Source organism: Elaeis guineensis, chromosome 7 (assembly GCF_000442705.2).
Source record: "Elaeis guineensis isolate ETL-2024a chromosome 7, EG11, whole genome shotgun sequence".
Lineage (NCBI taxonomy): Eukaryota > Viridiplantae > Streptophyta > Magnoliopsida > Arecales > Arecaceae > Elaeis > Elaeis guineensis.
The window spans coordinates 17380793-17398151 of NC_025999.2; the positions used below are offsets into that span (position 1 = coordinate 17380793).

Genomic DNA, 17359 nt, shown 5'->3' on the forward strand with positions numbered 1-17359 from the left:
GAGTTAGATCAATTAAATTAATGATCATACAATTATTATTGATCAAATCGATTGAGTCTCATATGTTGAATCGATTAATCTAAGAACCTAATTTGGCTTGTTGATTTGAGCCTGATTCACTTAAGCTAATCAATTCTGATCAATTGTTCAATTGGTGTCTAAGGTAAGTAATTAAAAGATGATTATTTAATTGGTTTCGTTCACTTATCTGATCAATTTATTGGTGTCTAAGGAAAGCAACAGAGGGATCCCCACCAATCTTCACTTATCTGACCAATTTGAAAGATTGAGTTATTAATATGGTTACTTGGTGGTTTGATTTAGCCCATGTCAATTATATCAATCATGTGATGACTGATTAGATGAGATCTAAATCAAAATCTCTTTACAAAATATTAAGTCCAAGATCTTTCACCGTTGTAGATGTGGGGGCATGCTACCGATGTTGATTGTTCTCGATTGGTCACAGTAGTTCAGTTACATCGAAAATATGCAACCACTCTATTAGCAAAGAGTTACTGTGGGGTAAAGAGGGGGTTGGATCCAATAACTATTAGATGAGGGACCCAATGATGGCTTTACACCTGCTTGTGAATGGTGGGTCTGACTTAAATAAGAAGTGCGGACAATAACTGTTAGGTGAGCCCACATGACTTAAAGATCAAGTGGCTGCAATATGCTTAGAGAAGCATCTGGACAAAGAGTTATCTACGCATTGGTGTTTATTCGTATTACCAATAACTGTGAGGTGAGGTGCACGACATCAGTGGGACCGCAGCACCTACTAGAAATCCAATTGTCGTGTTAGGATTTTCGTTTCTTCACTCAGAGAGTGTGAGAATTCTGATAAAATAGTGAGAGTCTCTTTTTATATTTAAAAATTTTTAAAATAAAATTATAAAATAAATACAAATATTTAATTAAAATCTTTGCTTTCTGCTGTTTATTGTGTTAGCTTCCAACCCTCTAGCTTGAATCCTAGATATCAACTGATTAACCAAAATCGAGTATATAGCTGGCTTACAAACTTAAGAATTATTCTTAATTTTAAAAAATTAAGCAATATTCTCTATCAGGTTATTCTAATGTTAACAACCTATCCAACCTATAGTCAATGAGCTATACTTGACGAGTGGATGGACAATGACAATAAAGATAGGTGCTATGCATGAGTATATGTATACTGTCAATGATATGTTGATTCATCCATAAGTATTGTAAGGTGATCAGAGTCACACAGCACATATGATACATGATGGACAGTCAGGATCGTTATTCGATAATGATCGAGGACATTAAAGAGCTTAAAAAGCTCGATATGACCATGCATAAGAAATTGCTTATGGATTTGATCCTGTGATCCTTGATTAGTTTATATGGATAGTTTATGACAAACTGCCATATGAAAGACCATCATGGCACTTTATCTGAATTGGTCAAAGTGTTGATAACAAAGGAACCTTGAAAGAGTTCAGAGATAAATACCTGGAGAGCCTAAAGAAACAAAGACACACCTAGAGTAGGTATGTCAAAATTTCAATATTATTTTTATGATTTTCTCTTCTCCTAGTTGAGCTACAGACTCTAGTGTAGAGTCGATGGGAAGGTAGAGGGCTGAGAAAGTAATCCTTGAATTGGCTATAGGGCAACAGTTGCTGTTGCGGTCATGGATATCTGTCCTTTGCGATCATCGTTTAGATTTAGTTCATAGAGACTGTTTCTATCATTTGCATGTTGATGCATATGTAAACTTAATTGAGTAATCAGTGAATGTCATTGGATCTGAGAGATCTAAAATTGAGATAAAATTTAAAGTATATGTGGAACCTATAGCTAAGTCATATTGGAGAAGAAATAATTAACAAACTGAAAAAATATAGGCTTGGGCTCATTGACTGTTGAGTCAAATCTAGTTTGTGCATCATTTCTTTGAGAAAATATGATCAAGCTACTCTTGTGGAATAAGAGAAAAAGGATCATTGAGATACTTATTCTTGTACACATTTGATGTGTGTAGCCCATGTGATGTACTAACCAAGAAATTATCTCTACTTTGTATATGAGATATAAATATAAAATTTTTGAAAGGTTCAAAGAATTCAGATGTAAGTAGAGAAACAAATCAAAAAATTTTTGAAGGTACTTTGATTGGATCGAGGATGCAATACCATTGAAAAAAATTTCTCGATTATCTCATGAAATGGCATGGTTTCATATTGGATCCCTTTTAGTAAATCTCAACTCAATAAGATAAGAAGAGTCATGAGACTATATGAGATATGATCTAGTCCATAATGAAATTCACTGATTTATTCAGGGACATGCTTTATTTCTATGAAATTGGGTTCTCTCTAAACCTGTTCCTACCATACCATATAAGATATAATATGGTGAGAATTGAATCTTGATTATTTTGAGATTCAAAGACAATAGGTGGATATGTTAGAGGATAGGTCTATAAAGCTCTTCCTAAAAAAATTTGGGATATTACTTTTTGATGGGATTACAATATGATTGTGACTCAATGCTATCTTTTTGAAAAATTGTTTAACCAAGATGAAGTAGTGAGAGAAAAGTTAAGCTCTAAGAGAGTGTCTTTGAAGAGCAGGGAGCCTTGGAACCTTAAAAATATATTAATCATGAGCCAGTAGATGTATATTCCTCCACCTCATACACATAGTAGGATCTCCAATCCTCTCGAAAGGTACTTGAGTATGCTTAACAGAGGATGTAGAGAAAATTATTTCTCATGAGAGAAAGGGAACATAGAGATGATCTTTGAATCTACAATGAGCCAATGTGAGACATCGACTCCAAGAAAAGATGTGAAATAGCTTTTCTGAATAGAGATCTTTTGAAAATTTCTATATGGAATAGCCTATGAATTTCACTTCTTGTGATAGGTGATCACAAAGACCATAATACTTTTGGAGTTGGAACATTCATTTCAATGATATGATCAAATTGTTTGATCAGATATGAGGAATTATGGATTTCAAAAGGGTCAGTAGGAATGTCCAATACTGATATTGGTTAAAATATAGTTGAATATAGATTTCTCCATTAAAGACATAAAGTGAGCATCCTAAAGATCTATAGAGATAGATGCAATTGGATGTATGTGTTTTCACAGATAAAGTACAGAGACCGGATGTTGAAAGCATTCAGCATAGAAATCTTGGAGATGGATCTGCTACCCTCTCGGGTATAGTCGTATGCTATAAAGTACTTGAACTGATTATACCATAATTGTCACAAATAGATATCAGTTGTATCCAGAATGTGAGCGCTGGATTGCTGTGAAAACATCCTTAAGCTCTTAAGAAGAACTGAGGATATGTTCGGAGAAGGATCAAAGCTAGGAGTGGGAGGATACACTAATTCAGACTTTATGATGGTAGAATGTCTATATTATGGGATTATTTCTATGTCGATATTTTGGAAGGATTCCAAATAATCGATCAATGAAAGTTGAGTACACTGTAAATATATAGGATGCATTCTAGTTTTAATATTAGTTGCAGAATTGATTGTCATGCCATCAGATGTCGTGACACTATACTGCAAAGACAATGGCGCCATAGTCTTTACTAAGGAGCCTAGGTCTCATCCGATATTCAAGCACATAGAGCAGCAGAACACGCGATCACCTCAAGTAAAAATATATAAAAGTACAGAGAGCAAACTCCACATGTGATGTGGATGATCCACTGGTAAGTCACTTGGCTAGTCTAAGACTATAGCCTGTCTTATGAAGATAGGGCTTGGTACATGGCAAATTGGCTTTAGTGCAAGTGAGAGATTGTTGGATGTATGCCTTAGAAGCCAATCTTGACTGATATATTTCATATTTTTAGGATATGATTTTATACTTATTGAGCAGTTATATTACCATTCATGTCTATGTGTCCATGAATCATCTAAGAGATTAACAAGATGATGACACATATTCTCAAAGAGTTGAGAATTTGAGGCATATATCATTGATGGTTGATTCTTAAATTACTTCTGATCATAAGATCATCATGGGGATGGTGATTGATCTGGATAGACCAGTGCACGATTCGCTTTCTTCGGACAGATGGATCTCGAGTCTGCAGTGTAGAGACACTGGAACGAGAGTGCAGGTGGTTGTTAGAGAACAACTAGCACTGAGCGTGGCCAACACGAGAAGTCACATGGATATCTGCTCACTCGTTAGTGACTTTCTTGATGTTGCAATTATATGATTGATCTTTTGATCTAAGATGACACTATTGCTCGCAGTGAGACTGCTGGAGTTTGACTGACACATCAACATGGGTCTCAAGGAGTCCTTGTAGTGGATGTTGGCGACAGTCGGTCCACTGTAGGAGTGGGGTGTGCATCAAGATGTGATCTATTGACTCTAGCAGAAGGAAGTTGTCCTATGAAATTTAAGAGGCTGAGTCTTTAAGTCTATGGCCATAGTAGTGTGATTGATGAAAAATTTTTTTCATAGAATCACATATGGACTTAAGCTGATTGAGCCTATCATATGACCGATGTTGAGGTTTGATGATTTATCCATGACCTGCCATCTAGTCGGAACTCACGATAGAGGGACTGAGTCACACGTTAACTACATCTAAAGGTTCATTTCAATTCTACTGGATTGTCACTACATACTGCTAGGTGTCACTAGTAGATTGTGAGAGCTCACTAGGGTTGTTCTGGATTGACAATCCTTGTTGAGTTAGAATAAAATTATTCCGATCCATTGAAAAGAGTTTCAATGATACGATGATAGAGATCATTATATGTCTCACTATCAGATAGAATTGAATCTATGAGATCACACAATAAAGAGATTAGGTCTGAAATAAGTAATTGAGCTTATGAAGTGTCAATTGAGTTTAAAGAAATTCATTAGGTTCATGGTAACTTTGCTCGCACATGGTTGGACCCAATTCCTCTTTCTGTTAGGATTACTTATTTGATAAGTTAATTCTAACTTAATTACCTACTAATAACCTACATAAATAAGATTCATGAAACTTTAATTATTGGATGTCTAAGATTATGGATCACATAAATTAAGGGTGCAAGTCCCTTATGAATCTCCTTGATAGTTATTATGGGGCGCCACCTTGATTTGATCAATTTGGGCATGTCCATTGATTAGAGGACTTTTTATTTTCATATGGGGCATCTCTTGGGTGTATTTTGGGATGTCTAATTATGGGTGCAAGGGCTCTAATTGTTGGCGCCTAATGGGCTTCCTAATGTAAGTTGGATAACTTAAGTTAATAGAAATCCTAATGCAAGTAAGACTTGTATTATGAGTTGAATAGGATTCAATCCTTATGCCTATTTAAAGAAACCTCCCCTAAGGTCTCTAGAGCATCCGAACCAGCAGTCTCTCATATCCAAAGGCTCTCCCCATCCCCTCTCTTCCTCTCCTTTTCTCTTCTCTTGGGCATTCTACATGCTCTTCCCTTAAGATGCGCGTCCTAAGGTGTTCCATGCCCAAAGAAGTTTGGGTATCTCTTTCTTACTGATTTTTAGTATCTGGTAGCAGCACATAGTAAGAAAAAACTCTAGAAAAGAGGAGATGAAGATCAAGAAGAAAGATCAAGTGTTGATCGCGATTTAGGCTTCGTTCAGATTCAGCAGGCTGAGTTTTGGAGATTTAAAATTTAGATTATAGAAGACTGTTTCAGACTGATCTCAAGTGGATACTCATAGAGATCAGATACTTGTGCGGCTAACAGAGAGCCTCATATTTTTTAGATCCAGATTTGAAGAAAGAGATTGCGAAACAGGTATGTAATTTGATCACAATCTAAATTTCAGCATATATCAATTTCAGCATATGAAATAGATTCATATGATTGTATATTTTTATGCATACAAAATTCAGATTAAAATTATTTTAATCTTATTTTTCACTGCGGTATTTAGAAAGTTAAGTTTTGAAACACATATGCATGTTTCAAATCCCGAATTCCAACAGTTCGTACTCCCTATGCTTGACCCTCGCTCAGACTAGGGAGTAGGAGGGTATAGGTTATGGGTAGAACGGTAGCACCTAACTTGATACGACCAAACCCTAGTCGTGGCCGACCTATGCATTGGCCATTGACCTCCATATCAACCATCGATCCATATATAGGTTTCTGACTTCTCACCAGTATCTTTGTTCAAAAGCCACTGACCCTCACTTTGGTTGCCAACCCTAGCATCGGTGGCTGACTCCTCTTTGGATGCATCAGACTGTCGATCTATATAGTAGCCATTGCTCACATCATCAAAACAACATCTAGACATCGGACACCGATCTATAGAAGTTGCTGACCACCATGTCAGCTCCGATCCAATCATCCACCTCCTGCTCTTATTTCCAACGACATATATGGTAGGCATTTATGCCACACTTTATCCACTCCCAACTTTAGTTGCCATGCTCAATAAGGTCGACAGAGAACTCTCGTATGGCCCTTTCAAATCAAGCCATTAAAAAAAGTGGCTAGCCACATGCAAAAAAAGGTCACATCAAATCTCCGAATCTTAGATACTCAAACCATAGCTATTAAGAAAAATGACTAGCCATGCACGGGATAAGGTCACATCAACCACCGTATCCAAGGAGCTCTGATTGGGATCATTAATGGAAGTAGCTGGCCACATGCCGAGTGAGGTGATGCCACCCATCAAATCCATAAAAATCAGAATGAAAATTTCGAGGGTATGGTAGGAATGTCTCCGGTCACTCTTCCCTCCAATGGCTCTCATCTCTATAAATAGAGGTAACTAGGAGACTCCTAAGGTAGGTAGCTGTCTTGCACGCTCTTTTCCATCTGTTCTAGATTTCTGACTGGAATATCGGAGGATCCTTGTCGGAGCCATCCCTGATTAGGGACTTGTTTCGTAAGTCTAGTCACCGCCATCTTCATATCGGATGCCGTCACACTCTAGCAACTCCGACCCAAATCGAAAATCTGCCACAATAGAAAAATTTATTGAAGTTCTTTCAATCTTATCAAAAACTATCAGGTTCCAGTTGTAGAAATAGAAGAAGAGTCCATTCTGAGATAAATTGCATGAGAATAAAGGTGAGTAATGGCTATAAAATACAAACCACTTGGGGAGACCAATTTTAGCTAAGTAGATATAGAAACACCGAGCGAAGATAGATTGGTAAATAGAAATAAGAATAAATATTGGTAAATGGGAATAAGACTAATTTTAGCTAAATATAGAAACAACCAGTGGAGATAGTTTGGTAAATTGGAATAAGAACAACAAGTGCATCTAGATTGGCAAATAAGAATAAGAACAACAAGCGCATGTAGATTGGTAAATGGGAATAAGAACAGAAACAATTGATGACATAGTAAATGTGGGAGAATTTGCCTTCCTGACAAACTTCTCTCCATGTCTTGTGATTCCTTTTAAAAATCTTACCATGAGTGAGCTGACCATTCAATTCCTCTCTTGGTCTCCTGAGATTGTCACACCACATAGCAAGCCAACCACCAAAATGGATGAATAAGAGGTGATTAAATACAAATTGCAATAAAATAAATTAAATAATATTATAAACATACCTCACACAAATTTAATTTTAAATGTAAATGACTTTATGACTCAAAAATTTTGAAAAAAATGGCTTGAGTGGTTAAGGCTCTTTGTGTAGCCAAAGAGATAGAAAGGTTGTAGTTTGGTTTATTGTTTCTTGCCAACCTTCAGTCTCTCACAATTGTGAAATGAAAAATCTTATATTCTCTTGTTAATTATATTTGCATTAACTTATTTATTTGTGCAAATCATCAATAATGTATAAATGCAATTAAAGTAGTGTCTTTCTATTTAAATAAGAATTTATAGATTTATAGGAATATGCAAAATTAAATTGTTTCTTTTAGAAAAAAAACCTTTACATTTCTAGAATATTTTTCTCTTAAGGAGAGTTTTGAATTGGAAGTACCACTACTTAATTTCATGATCACACTGATTATTTAGCATGTTGATCCCTAATTTCATCACTAGATATGTTAAATAGTTGTTTCTACAAATGAGTTGAGTAACAACCATATCTTAAAAGCAAGGCTCTGTCATGATTGAGATATGATACCAATCTCTTGCTAACATGATATAAAGAAAATTTTGACCTTGCTAATCTTAACAAATATAAATTACTCATGACATATCTACAAATATGATGTCAACATATCAACTACTATTCTTTCACTTATTTTATTTCTTTAAATAAAATTTAATTTAATAAATTTTAAAATTAAGATAAATTTTGTATAGTCGGTCGATCATAGAAAAAATTATGGTCGGATATACTTCGAGAACGTCCATCAAAAAATGGGTGGTCATGCGTACGTAAATACTAAAAAAAAAAATAGATAAGATGTCCCAATATATACACATGGCAGATGATAATGGTCCAATCATAATTCCTTTCATGATCGATCCGATTATAGAAATTTTTTTCTTTAAACTAACTTCTAGATATATATATTAATTTTAGATCAATCATGTTGGTCAAGATAATTCAATAAATATCTCTGCTGTTTTATATCGTCTAAAATGTCTATCCTAAATATACCCGAAAATCCAGGCCTTCTCTAATTTTTTTCAATCTTATAATCCCAGTCAAGATGATCCGACCAGTATTTTTGTCTGTAGTATATCGCCAAGATTTTGGTAAATCCGATCCTTTCTAAAATTTCCCACCTAATCTTGGTTCAAACAATGCGACCGATATCTCCAAAGTAGCATATCGGCCAACATCTCAGTATCGGCCGGGATATCGGAAAATCCGTGTTTCACCTAAATTTTCCCACCCCTCCTTATATATATATATATATATATATATATAGGGTAACCGGCCACCGGGGTGAGAACAGTGCCAACTCAAGTGAATGTTGTTGATGGGTAGTAGGGGTGTGGTTCCAAATATACAAGTTTTTTTTTTTTTGGGCCAAGGAAGAGAAAAACAGAGGAGACGCAAAAGTACTAAAAGAAAAAAAGGGAAGGGCAAAAGAGAGAGAGGCTATGTATTTAGAACACTCCCTTCCCTTTCCCCACCACCCTTGCATCATCTGAGAAGGGGGCCGGGGCTAATGGTCATATTTTAGGAGTACCAACCTTCTCTAAATCTCCTTCCTCTCTCTGCTCAGTACACCAAACTCATTCCTTCCACCATTATTTCTCCCACTCTAGGGATGAGAAACCCACAAAAGAAAATGATCTCTTGCGTGGGTCTTCTCTAGTTTCTTCCTTGCCCTGTGTTTTTTTTTCTTCCTGTTTCTCTCACATCTCCAAAAGTTGTATTGGGTCTGGAAGAAGAGAAAAATTGGTCCTGTTCTTCTGTTTTGTGGAAGGGATGAGTAAAGAAGCAGATATCAAGTTCCTCAAGATACAGGTACCCTTTTCTTGTCTCTCCTTTTCTTTCTGTCTTTGCTTCTTCTGAACTCAAAGTCTTACTATAGCCATTTCTCTTTGTTTCCTTTTATTCCATGCTATTTCTCGAGCATTGTTCTTAACATTTACTCTGCTCTGTCTCTTTGTTCATCAAGTTAGTCAACACATTTCAAGCTTTGTTTCTATTTTTCATGGGTTTTTTTTAAAATTTTTTTCTCCTTTTTATCTCTCTCTCTCTCTGTTTTTTTTTCGGGTATCTTGCCTCAACTGCAGACCTGTGTTCTCAAAGTGAGCATACACTGTGAGGGATGTAAGAAGAAGGTGAAGAAATTGCTTCAGAAAATTGATGGTACACCCATTGTCTGTTGTTCCTCCTCCTTTTCCAATGCTATGTTTTGGTAGTGTTTTTAGCACTACTAGAAAAAAAAAAAAAGAAAAAAAGAGGGTTGTTGCTTTCATTTTCTTTTATCTATAGTAGTTTGGATCCCCACATATCTCTGATTATATCTTTGTTCTTGCCTCTTTTTCTTTCTATTTTATATTACTGTTGATCTCAGGAGTGTACACTACCACCATAGATTCAGAGCAAGGAAGGGTGACTGTTTCGGGCAATGTTGATCCTGCCACCCTCATAAAAAAGCTTGGAAAGGCTGGCAAGCATGCAGAGCTGTTGGCTCCAAAGGGTGGCAACAACATCAACTGCAGCAGCAGCAGCAGCAACAACCAATTTCAGAAGCCACAGCCCGAGCAAAGGAAAGGCCAACCCAAAGACAATGGCAAGCTCCAGAAGAGTGGAGGTGGTGTTGGGAAAGACCACAAGGGCCAGCAACCACCTCCACAACAGCAACAGCAGCAGCTGCAACGAGAACAACTACTACAACAACAGTTACAGCAGTTACAGCAGATGAAAGGATTCGAAAATCTGAAGCTGCCTCCATTGAAGGATCTGAAGCTTCCTATCCCAAAGGATCAGAAATCTGTGAGCTTTGCGCCTCTTCCTGAAGATGGCAGCGATTTTGACGATCTCGATGACTATGATGATGAGGACCTGGATGATATGGATGGATTTGATGCTGATTTTGATGAAGATTTCAAGAATATCAAGATTAAGACCATGAATGCACCACCCAATGTGAATGGCGTGAATGACAAGAAGGGAGGCGGCAGTGGCGGTGGGAATTCTAAGAAAGGAGGAGGTGGTGGTGGAGATGCCATGGTGCAAGACAAGGGCATGGATGGCAACAATGGGCAGAAGAATGGTAATGGCAGTGGCAGCAGTGGTGGTAAAAAAGGCGGCGGCGGCGGCGGTAATCAGAAACAAGGTGCCGGCAATGGTGGTGGTGGAGCTGCTGGCAAGAATGGTGGTGGTGGTGGTGGTGGTGGGAAGAACGGTGGTGGGCCTGGGCCACAGGATAACAAGAATGGAGGGAATAATAGCAAGGCTGCTCCCAATGGCAATGGTGGGAACCATGGCAACAGTCCAGCCAGTGGAGGCAAGAAGGGTGGTGGTGGGGGTAGTGGAAAGCATGATGTGGGTGGTGGTGGGAGCCAACCAGTGATGAATCCCAACATGATGGGCCAAGGTTTCCCTGGAATGGGATTGGGCCATATGGGGAACATGCAAGCTCCCATGGGCCAGATGGGGAACATGCAAGCTCCCATGGGCCAGATGGGGGGCATCCCGGCGGCGGTCCAGGGCCTTCCCACCGGCGGTGCACCGCCCGGATACTTCCAAGGGGGAATGGTGGCACCGCAACCGGAGATGATGGCTGCTGCAAACCCATACCAGCAGCAGTGCATTGCTGCAATGATGCAGCAGCAGCAGCAGCAGCAGCAGCAGAGGATGATGATGATGATGAATGGCCAGGATCGCGCATATCAGCCGATGATGGGGTATGCTCGGCCGCCGCCGCCACCAATGTACATGTACCACCCACCACCACCCCAGGGTGAGTCATACACCAACTTCTTCAGCGATGAGAACCCCAGTAGTTGCTCAGTTATGTGAAGCAAGTTATATGGTGGTGGTGGTGGTTGGGGGACCAGGTTTCGCCCCATAATTTTCTTGCCTATCTCTTCTAAGTTCTCTTGGTGGGAGGTTTCATTCAAAGAGAAGAGGCATACCAGTGGTTCTGCTGCATATAGATGGAAAATGGGTAATTTAGCTTTTTTTTTTTTTTTACTTTTTCATTAGGAAAATGCTTTCTTGCATCTCAAGTGGAAGTTAGGTCAAAGGCATATTTATATAATATAGGGTTAACTATAATATCTGATCTTCTAGGAGTCAAGGGGTTGTATGGTTCTCTTGTGGTACTATAAGATGTGAAAGGAGTAGGAAGTGAATGTAATGTGGGGCTAGATTCCAGAGAGCTTTAAAGCTTTCATTGGATGTGTCAATATGCATTTACAAATCCAGAAATAATGATAATAATGGAAATAGCTGAATGTCCCACCCATTGAAGATGAATGCTTGGTCCAGTACTTCCATCTCTCCCTACCCCCACTTGTTCTGAATTCATCATTCCACTGGAGATGGCTGTTTGTTGAGACAGCTGTGTTTGAAGTGAGAAGATTGTGCTGTGCTTGTCACAAGATAATTTTTTGATCTCATTTGCCACAAGATAATTTTCTTCAACATCATTTGTTACCAGCAATGGATTCACTTCGCAAAAACTTTGCAAGATCCTTAGCAAATGTTGGTACCTTGTTTCAAAGCCTTGTAATTTTCTTCTGAAAATTTACAGAGTCCATTTGAAAATCTTCTATCTTGGTTCCACAAATCATAATCTTTTACCAGGATGTCATTGATCACTTTCTCTTCTATGTTTGCAAAATGCAAGAACCATGGACCTGCGTCAGGAGTTACAATCAACTTGTAATATTATATCTGTTCGTGAGTCACTTGAAACCAAGAGAGTGCCACCCCTTTCTGTGGTCCCTTCGCTGCATGGCAAGGATCCATTTACCACCTGTGATTAGTATTTATATCTGTTAGTGTAAACAACTTGTAATATTAATTATTATCGCACTCAAAGTCTGTTATATTTAGGTTTATGTGAACATCCCGTACAAACTATTGTATTCAAACAATTTATACATCAGTCAGAATTACAGAATTTTTTTCTACTTCTTCCCTTGTTTTAACAAATATCATTCAAACGAATCGTGGCAATCCATCGAGTACTCTTTGCCAATGAATAACGCAGGAATGTGGCAAGATGAGGCCAAGGACCTTGGGACTTTCAGAAGGAGATGGAATGGGATAGACATTAGAGTTGGGTAAAGGAGGGATGATGATAAGGTAATACACAGGGAGGAGCTGTAAAGTGCTGAGTTTGTTGGTGTTTCCCAGTCTCTTTATGGTTGGACTTTGATGGCTGCCAGCTAGATGGTTATAACTCTCACACCAGGATCACACTATGAAATTAAGTGACCCTTAAACTGTGTGTTCACTTCAACTCACTTGCATGCAAATGTTCAAATAGCCTCTTAGTTTAAAGAAATTGTAACTTGAAAGGATTATCTCCTTGACACGTAAAACATAAGTTCTACAAATTGCAATTGCTTTTTTCTGTAGGTTTAAGAAAATTGGAATTTGTTCTGGATTCATTACCATATTTGAACTCCAGAAAATTCCGACTGAAAATTAGAGTAGGTTTCCGGATCTAACTTCATATTCGTTTCATCAATTAGAATCAAATCATAATTGCAATAAAGCTTCAATATTTGTTTGGTATCCATTGTTCCATGTAAATTCAGTATTTTCGATAAGAGAAGCTAGAGCTTGAGGTTGTGGAATCTGGAATCACAACTCAGTGCACAAAATTATGCATCACAATGCAGTACATTGACTAAATTGGAAGATATAATGGATTTTGGCTGACCAACTTTTTAAAAATTTTCTACTAAAAAACATGGCATGTCTTGATTAAATTGTGTTATATGATGTTAGCACCATCTTTCATCTTCTCAGACATTAGCTGAATCAAATGATAGGTCCATCTTACCCTCATTTTGGATAAGATTTAAACTGAGGTGCTGATTGAAACTCATGGAAATGTCTCTGTGACGATTCCTCATTTGAATCATAGAAATTTTCAAAAAATATGCCGAAGAGCACAGGAAGTAAAACTAGTGCAAATTAACAGGGCCCTGCATGTGAAAGGTATAGTGAGGAATCCCAAGTAGTCCTGTCCCTGTGCGTTGGGATAGGAGCTCCTCTCCACCTCCCTATTTTCCTTGTGCAACTGTTTGTTCCTAGGCTCGAAGGTCAAGAAAACTCTAACCTTTCTCTTTAGGAGTCTCTTTTTTAAAATTTGTAGCAGAGAAATAAGTGTGGAGGGACTCCTTTCTCTAGGGAACAGTGCAGGAAGAGGAGAATGATGCCCCTCTTTGATTCCTTTGTTTCTTCCCTTCTTTACTCCTTCCTTCCTTCCTTCCTCCCAAGTCTAAAGTTATTGACCGCCATTTGTACTGCCACCATTGATTAACTACACTGCGGCGCGAGCCCACCAAGCATTTATAGGGGACTCAGTTGCTTGTTTCCTAGCTATTATACTTATATATATATATATATATATATATATATATATATATATATATATATATATTATTTATATAATTATTGATAAGGCTGTCAGAACTACAGAGTAATATAGGACGTACATGGCCTTGTAGACTATTTTAACCTGTACAGTATTCTCCTCTTGGTATGCTTTAAATCAAGTATAAAAATATGTGTTGTGAACTATAAAAGAACTTGTCAACAAATCCACCAAGTTCGAGGTGTGATAGCTGTAAGAATATTGCATGCACGGTATAAAATATTAGTTTATGCTCTATTTAATCATAGATTTTGTTAGCGAAGGGAGAGGCTGCGTTGGATCTGGGCTGTGCAATAAATGGTCTTCTAAATGGATGGATGGATGGATTGGAAGGGTGGACTTGGAAGTGACACTACCACCAGCATTTCAGTGGGAGAGATGCTTTCCATCACATCTATCGCAAATCTCCTTTTTCTACCCACTTTATCTCAGGTCAAATCAAATCCATATATCCATGGAATCTCATCAATGCATGCAGTAATTTTTTTTTTAAACTTTCCTCTGAGGTCACAGATTTTTATTGCCGCTAGTTTTTTTTTTTTTTTTTTTCGTTTTGTTTTTTTGGGACTTCTGCATGCTAAACTTATTATTATTTCAGTCTAACAACTTCTCTCTTTGTATGGGGCTGTGGGCTTGGTGCTGGGGCTACTATTATAATTAACGAAATTTTTTTGTACACCGTCCGTGGTGCAAAAAATCGGACATGAAGCCTATCACGTCGCTCAATTAGTTATATAATTATTATTTTTTAATATATATTATTAAATATTTATAATTTTATTTTTTTAAAAAAATTTAAATAATAAAAATATATTTTTTTAAAAAATATAATATTTTAATTAATATTATGATTTTTTTATATTGAAGTTATGATTTTTTGCGTGATATATCATAATTTTTTATAAAATATTATAAGTGCATATTATTTTTATAATAAAAAATTTATAAAATTTTTAAATAATAAAAATATTTTTATTAAAATTATGATATTGGATGAAAAAATTATGATATTTTGTATAAAAATAATAATTTTAATATAGAATATTATAATATAAATATAAAATATTATAAATTTTATTAAAAATATATTTTTATTATTTAAAATTTTAAATAAAAAATAAAATTAAAAATATTAAATATATATAAAAAATAATATTTACATGATCCAATTGAATGAGACGGTGTGCGCACGTCGGATTTTTTATACTCCGGACGGTGTACAAAGAATTTCTTTTATAATTATAGAGTTGTGGGCCTGCCTTCTCGCAATGGGCTAATGGACGGACCACTTCCGTACTTCTCTAATTAATATGTTGCCACGTTACAGCGTACATGCTCTGTTTTAACTGCTTTCTCATTTGCATCTCTACTTTCTCTCTCTCTGGATTTTCCGTGATCCTAACACATTCAAATTCTCTCTCTCTGTATGTGTGTGTGAGAATTTGACACGTATACTTACACGTAAGTAGTGTAGATGATGGTGATATTCTCAACTCTAATTATAATTTCAGAAATATTGTCGCACTTCAATTGTGAGAGGTAAATTTTCTATCCGGCTTTCAGTGTGTGAAGAGAAGGGATGCATCAAATTTTGTTAGTTAAATGATTGAAATACTTTTTGAAAAAGGATGGCTGTAATATTATCATCCAAATATAATTATGTTGGAACAAATCAATCGATCATCTATTCTGACTTTACATCGATCAAATGGACATATTATTTTGATTCATAATTGATTGATCAATCGATGGTCAGCTATTATCGATCAATAATAAATAATTTGATCAATCTTTGATCGAAGATCATCAACATATCAGAATTACCAGCCGATGCACATTCGGATCTTCTACCGACTTATCTCTACCGACTTATCAGTATTATCGACATATAGTCAGCCTATCTGTTCAACATACCTTAACCATTATGAATGGTTATCGATTACGTGTTACGATCATTAATGAAAATAACCAGCCCACTAACTCTCCGAATATGGCCTAATAATCTAGCACCATAAAAAATGAGATCACGTGCTCGACAGTTATATCAGAATCATCTATAAAAGGAGAGGTAAATGAGCAGCACGGATAATGCAATTCTGAGCTAAGACTTTGCCGCTCTCAACATTCTTATTAACTGTTCACTAACCCCCTCTCTAACTTAAGCATCGGAGGATCTCCATCGGACACAACTCCGATCTGTGAGGACTTTATCTTGCAGATGCTCTTCACCGGTGACAAATGACAGAGAGTTGACCGAAACAGATTGACGCATCAGGAAGGGAATAAACTATAGTCAATCATACCGAGAACCAGAGCTCAGCATTCAATTAGATCGACGAGCCAATCTTTCCACCGGAAAGATGTTCCTCCCCCACCTCCGGTGGCAGAGCTTAGTTCCTCGCATCCTGTGGTTATCACAGACGCACAGATTACTGCACTCATACAGTAAATTAATGAAAATTTTGATGGAGGTGGTTCAAAGCCTCCAACAGCGGCAAACCCAGCAGTAGTAGCGCCGCCAGTGGAGCAACTAGTGGCTCAATTAGTGCTATTTAGGCACAGTCGCCGTCCTTCACGACACTCACCTTCCTCATCTCTGGAGCGACCATCTCGACATTTCCATCGAGACGGACAACCGTATTCTTGACACTCTCACCGTGCCACCCACCATTCACGGCTTCTCCCTCTTCTTCTCGTGCACACAGTATCAAGAAGGGGAAACAATCACAGACGCCTTCTGCTTCTCCTTCTTCGAGGTCTTTAGGGGGTTCCACCCCCAGAGTTTTCCAGCAACAGCAGCTTAACGATTATGAACGTAAGTTTCGAGAAATTGATCGTCAGCTCGTTCGACTTTAAGTGAAAAATCGAAAGTCTTCCAATGACTACGACTTCCACACTGCCCAGCCTCTCTCTCGATGCATCTTGGATGAACCGATTTTCTCTAGGTTCAAGATGTCACAGATGGAGTCATACGATGGCTCCACCGATCCGATCGATCACTTGGAAAGCTATAAGGCTCTCATGATGATCTAGAGGGCAACCGATACCCTCTTGTGCATTGGTTTTTCGGCAACTCTTCGAAAGGCTGCTTAAGCCTAGTATTTCGGGCTTTAGTCGGAGAGCATTAACTCTTTCAAGCAGCTTGAACATTCTTTCGTGGCCCACTTCAGCATAAGTCAAAGACCGTCACAGATATCCGACAGTCTCTTCTCAATCAAGCAAAGTGAGATAGAGATATTGAGAGACTTTGTGGCTCATTTCAATACAGCCATACTTGAGGTCAGAGATCTCAATGAAGACATGGCTATATCGGCCATGAAAAGAAGTCTAAGAAGATCCAGATTTACATACTCTCTAGA

The 17359-nt window shown here is 37.5% G+C and overlaps 1 protein-coding gene across 1 annotated transcript; it reads left to right on the forward strand.

Annotated features, from left to right (window-relative positions):
• The first annotated feature begins 8987 nt into the window (after positions 1 to 8987).
• On the forward strand, positions 8988 to 12453 carry LOC105060470 (uncharacterized). Its single transcript, XM_010944187.4, has 3 exons — positions 8988 to 9397; positions 9670 to 9745; positions 9954 to 12453. Exons 1-3 carry the CDS (start codon positions 9359 to 9361, stop codon positions 11402 to 11404), a joined length of 1566 nt encoding a protein of 521 aa, XP_010942489.1. The 5' UTR covers positions 8988 to 9358; the 3' UTR covers positions 11405 to 12453.
• The last annotated feature ends 4906 nt before the right edge of the window (positions 12454 to 17359 follow it).

Excerpts from the sequence above, each read along its gene's own strand:
- LOC105060470 (XM_010944187.4), top strand. The coding sequence starts at position 9,359 with ATGAGTAAAGAAGCAGATATCAAGTTCCTCAAGATACAG. Across the intron at positions 9,398-9,669 it reads TCAAGTTCCTCAAGATACAG|ACCTGTGTTCTCAAAGTGAG; the intron begins GTACCCTTTTCT and ends CCTCAACTGCAG. Across the intron at positions 9,746-9,953 it reads ATTGCTTCAGAAAATTGATG|GAGTGTACACTACCACCATA; the intron begins GTACACCCATTG and ends TGTTGATCTCAG.